We start from the raw sequence: 5563 nt of genomic DNA, 5'->3' as shown, positions 1-5563 counted from the left end.
CAACTCGATGGACATGAGTTTGGGTGAACTCCGGGAGTTGGTGATGGACAGGGAGGCCTGGCGTGCTGTGATTCATGGGGTCGCAAAGATTCGGACACGACTGAGCGACTGATCTGAACTGAACTGATAGTTGATTAATGATGTTGTGATAGTTTCAGGTGCACAGCAAAGGTACTCAGTCACATGTATACATGTATCCAATCTCTCTCAAAACTTCCCTCCCATCCAGCCTGCCATATAACATTGAGCAGTGTTTCCTGTGCTATACAGGTCCTTATTGGTTATCCTTCTTAAATATAGCAGTATGTACATGTTGATTCCAAACTCCCTAGCTTTCCCTTCCTTCCATTGTTTCCCCTGACAACCGTAAGTTCGTTCTTTAAGTCTGTGAGTCTATTTCTGTTTTGTAAATAAGTTCATTTGTATCATTTCTTTTTAGATTCCACATATAAGGAATAGTCACGTGGTATTTCTTCCTCTCTGACTTCACTCAGTATGACAGTCTCTAGTTCACCCATGTTGCTGCAAATGGCATTGTTTCCCTTTTTATGGCTGAATAATATTCCATTGAATACATGTATCACATCTTCTTTACCTATTCCTCTGTCAGTGGGTATTTAGGTTGCTTCCATGGGTCGGCTATTGTAAACAGTGCTGCAGTGAACATTGAGGTGCATGTATCCTTTCGGACCATGTTTTTCTCTGGGTATATGCCCAGGAGTGGGACTGCAGGGTCATATAGTAGCTCTGTTTTTAGTGGAATTTTTTTAATACTCTTCTTTAAAAACTTTTATGTATTTACTTACTTTTGGCTGTGCTAGGTCTTTGTTGCTGTGAGAGCTTTTCTGTAGTTGCATCGAGCAGGGGCTACTGTCCAGTTGAGGTGCCAGGCTTCTCCTTGCAGTGGTTTCTCTCGTTGCAAAACACGGGCTCCAGGGGCACAAGCTTCAGTAGTTTTGGCGCATGGGCTCAGTGGTTGCAGCTCACAGGCTTTAGAGCGCAGGCTCAGTAGTTGTGGCACATGGGCTTATTTGCTCTAGGGCATGTGGGATCTTCCTGGATCAGGGATCAAACCCGTGTCTCCTGCATAGGCAAGGCAGGTGTATTCTTTACCACTGAGCCACTGTGGAAGCCCTATTTTTAGTTTTTAAGGAGCCTTTATATACTGTTCTCCACAGTGGCTGTACCAATTTACCTTCCCACCAACAGTGTGGGAGGGTTCCCTTCTCTCCATGGATATCCCCGTCTTAGAGGAAGATAGCCAGACCAAGGTAGTTTAGAGTGACAATTTCAGAGGCATTGTTAGTATATAGATCCTAGAAGTGGAGGAACAGGAATGCAGAGAAATGGTGGTGATAGAGGTCAGTGTAATTGTACCAATGTCATGGGGTATCATTGTTCCTATATAAAATGGGTAAAGGAAGCTGAGTGGTTCCAAAGTGAGCCTTGTGATTTATCTCCATTAGCCTACTATATTAGTTAGGATCTTGTCTGATTAAAGAGACAAAAACCCAGCTCAAACCAGCCTACACATAATAGGGAATTTACTGGCTCATGTAACTTATGTTCAGAAAGTGACTGTGGCTTCAAACATGGCTGAATCTAGGCCCTCAAATGATTTCATTTAATTTTATTTCTCAGCTCTGCTTTCTTTATTGTGGTGTCATTTTTGTTTTTTGGCTGAGCTCTGTAGCATGTGGGATTTTAGTTTCACAACCAGGGATTGAACCTGTGCCCCCTGCAGTGGAAGTGCAGAGCCCTAACCACTGGACCACCAGGAAATTCCCAATTATGGTGTCATTCTATAAGTAGGCTCTCCTCATTAATGGCAGGGCTGGTCACTGACCACTCTGAGTTGTACATCCTACCAGCTATACAAACTCCTTGAGAGTCCCAGGCATTTCTCTTATTGTCCTGGGTTGGGTCACATGTCCATTAGGAACCAGGATATGATTCCTAAAGGAAACCTGTGATGCTGTTTACAGAAAATGGGATGGTAGGTAGGCAGAAATACATGTCCACTATACTCTGTTTGCTGGGAAGCTCCTAGTTAAAGCAACATTAAGTCACACCAATATTTTATGTTTTGTTAAGAACTGTAGCTTGGTATTAAATTGGATGTAACTTATGAGTTCCTACTCTCAAGGAATTTTTAATCAAGTAGTAGAAATTAAATGTGTACGTAAATAGGGAATTAAACTACCACACAGTTGCACTCATCTCACACGCTAGCAAAGTAATGCTCAAAATTCTCCAAGCCAGGTGTCAACAGTATGTGAACCGTGAACTTCCAGATGTTCAAGCTGGATTTAGAAAAGGCAGAGGAACCAGAGATCAAATTGCCAACATCCGTTGGATCATCGAAAAAGCAAGAGAGTTCCAGAAAAACATCTACTTCTGCTTTCTTGACTATGCCAAAGCCTTTGACTGTGTGGATCACATCACAACAAACTGGAAAATTCTTAAAGAGATGGGAATACCAGACCGCTTGACCTGCCTCCTGAGAAATCTGTATGCAGGTCAAGAAGCAACAGTTAGGACTGGACACGGAACAAAATACTGGTTCCAAATCGGGAAAGGAGTATGTCAAGGCTGTTATATTGTCACCCTGCTTATTTAGATTATATGCAGAGTACATCATGAGAAATGCTGGACTGGATGAAGCACAAGCTGGAATCAAGATTGCCAGGAGAAGTATCAATAACCTCAGATATGCAGATGACACCACCCTTATGGCAGAAAGTGAAGAAAAACTAAAAAGCCTCCTGATGAAAGTGAAAGAGGAGAGTGAAGAAGTTGGCTTAAAGCTCAACATTCAGAAAACTAAGATCATGGCATCTGGTCCCATCACTTCATGGCAAATAGATGGGGAAACAGTGGAAACAGTGACAGACTTTATCTTTGGGGGCTCCAAAATCACTGCAGATGGTGACTGCAGCCATGAAATTAAAAGATGCTTGCTCCTTGGAAGAAAAATTATGACCAACCTAGACAGCATATTAAAAAGCAGAGACATTACTTTGCCAGTCAAAGCTATGGTTTTTCCAGTAGTCACATGTGGATGTGAGAGTTGGACTGTGAAGAAAGCTGAGTGCCGAAGAATTGAAGCTTTTGAGCTATGGTGTTGGAGAAGACGCTTGAGAGTCCCTTGGACTGCAAGGAGATCTAACCAGTCCATCCTAAAGGAAATCAGTCCTGAATATTCATTGGACGGACTGATGTTAAAGCTGAAACTCCAATACTTTGGCCACCTGATGTGAAGAACTGACTCATTTGAAAAGACCCTAATGCTGGGAAAGATTGAAGGTGGGAGGAGAAAGGGATGACAGGATGAGATGGTTGAATGGCATCACCGACTCAATGGACATGAGTTTGAGTAAACTCTGGGAGTTGGTGATGGACAGGAAGGCCTGGTGTGCTGCAGTCCATGGGGTTGCAAAGAGTCAGACATGATTGAGTGACTGAACTGTACTGAACTCCCTGGCCGTCCAGTGGTTAGGGCCCCTGGTGAGGAACTAAGATGCCGCATGGCACAGTCAAAAAAAAAAAAAAGATGTGTATATAAATAATGGTTACTCTTGTGTATTGAGTGCCTAGTATGTGCCAGCAAACACCATGCTAAATGTTTTTCATGCATTGTTTCTTACTTATACCCATTTCATCTATTTAAAAAGCAATTTAGGCTTAGGAAGTGTACATGGCCTGCCCAAGGTCACCCAGCTAATGAGTAGTAGAACTAGGGATATAAATCCAGTCAGTCTTAACTCAATCCAGTGCTGTACTTTAGCTTGTACTTGACCTAGCAAGGCCTCTCTGTGTCCATTTCATTCCCCATCCTTTTAATTTCAATTTTTATTTGTTTATCTTTGAGCCACACAGCTTCAGGGATCTTGGTTCCCCGACCTGGGATCAAACCTGGGCCACCACAGTGAAAATGCCAAGTCCTACCACTGGATGCCAGGGAAATCCCCCATTCCACACTCTTGTAAATTGAACAGCATAATTCTAAATTTCTGAGAACTTCATGATTGACGTAGCTCATCTTTTTCAGGACATCACAGTTTGATGGGGTCTGTAGATTATCTACCCTTATATCAGGTGCCCATCCTTGCTCCAAGTAGCCCACTGGTTGGATGTCCACAGGGGAGTCTCAGTTACTGTTCAGTGACATCTTATTTGGGGCTTCCCCAGTGGCTCAGTGGTAAAGAATCTGCCTGCAATGCAGGAGACACAGTTTTGATCCCTGGGTCAGGAAGATCCCCTAGGAGAAGGAAATGGCAACCCACTCCAGTATTCTTGCCTGGGAAAAAAAATCCCATGAACTGAGGAGCCTCGTGGGCTACAGTCCATGACCTAGCAACTAAGCATGCACACACAGTCTTTTTTAGGTTGGATCTTTAGGAGCCCAAGGAAGGGGTGTGGCAGCCTAGCTGCTCTTTGAGTGTTCTCTTTCTTGAACTTCCCTCCCATTACCATCACCTAAATTCAGACTCTCACCGTTTGTCTCCTGCCTAGATGTTCTTCCTGTCTCTAATCTCAGCCCGGTTTACAGAGTGATTCTAAAAGAGAACTTTTATCATCGTTCCTTTTAAAGTCTTTCATTGGTTCCCTGTAGCCTTCAAGGTGAAGTCCCAATTCCTTATGTAAGACTCCCCATGGCCTGGCCCTTGCTTGCCTTTCCAGCCTTGTATTTTGACACTCCCTCTCTTGCACCCTTCAAATCAGCTTTTTTCGGAATCACTTATAGTTCCCTGAACTCATCATATATCTCCTCCTACTTCTGGGCCTTTAAATACACTATCTCGTACGCCTAAAACCCTAATGTCCCACCCTGCTCAGGCTCCCCCACTCTCCCCCACCCCCACCCCACCCCCCACCCCTGCAACCTAGCTAACTACTTGTTTGTCCTGCTAGTGTCCTGGAAAACTTCTCAGCCTCCCTCTCCTTTCAGCCTGGGTTAGGTATCCAAATTTATTGCCATCGTAATGCCATGTTTAACCTGAGAGCATTTATCATTTCATATTTTAAGTGTATGTTTATATAAAATCCTTTGATTCTCCCATTAGAATTAAATTTCTTGAGTCAGCTTCCCCTACTGCCCCACAAATGACTGGCATGTAGTAAGCTCTCAATAAATATTTATTGGACAAATGAATGGGTCTTGGCAGTGAGATAAAGTTGGAAATACCTGTATTCTTCTGACCTGGCCTCTCTTTCCTCTGTTGTTCCTTCCAGGACCTGGGTTTCAGTGATGAGACATGGGGTATGATGTAACCCGTTTCCAGGGGGATGTTGACGAAGACCTTATCTGTCCTATTTGCAGTGGAGTCTTGGAGGAGCCAGTCCAGGTGAGTCGGGTTGATGGCAGGTTTGGTGAGGCAACAGATGGCAGTGGAGCTAATTAGAAAACATTCATAGGAAATGGGGCCAACGGGGAAGTCACTGTTCAGGCTCCCACTCCCCACATTCCTGACACACGCAGACTAGAGGTTTGGGGCACAGGAGCGGTGGTGGCGACAAGACCCTGATTTGAAGGGTGCAAGAGAAGGAGTGTCAAAATACA

The 5563-nt window shown here is 43.9% G+C and overlaps 1 protein-coding gene across 4 annotated transcripts in view; it reads left to right on the top strand.

The window, feature by feature from the left end:
* RNF41 (ring finger protein 41, E3 ubiquitin protein ligase) overlaps window positions 1-5563 on the top strand; it is a 28031-nt gene that overhangs the window by 14287 nt on the left and 8181 nt on the right. For all 4 annotated transcript variants that reach the window (XM_010839217.1, XM_010839219.1, XM_010839220.1 and 1 more), the window contains one exon: window positions 5236-5348. In XM_010839217.1, coding sequence (XP_010837519.1) covers window positions 5259-5348 — 90 coding nt within the window. In that variant the 5' untranslated portion in view covers window positions 5236-5258. The remainder of the gene's footprint in view (window positions 1-5235; window positions 5349-5563) is intronic.

The sequence above is a fragment of the Bison bison genome, unplaced genomic scaffold (genome assembly GCF_000754665.1).
Source record: "Bison bison bison isolate TAMUID 2011002044 unplaced genomic scaffold, Bison_UMD1.0 scf7180017864115, whole genome shotgun sequence".
Taxonomy (NCBI): Eukaryota; Metazoa; Chordata; class Mammalia; order Artiodactyla; family Bovidae; genus Bison; species Bison bison.
The sequence above is the reverse complement of the archived record's forward strand: the minus strand, read 5'-3'. Positions and strand labels throughout refer to the sequence as shown.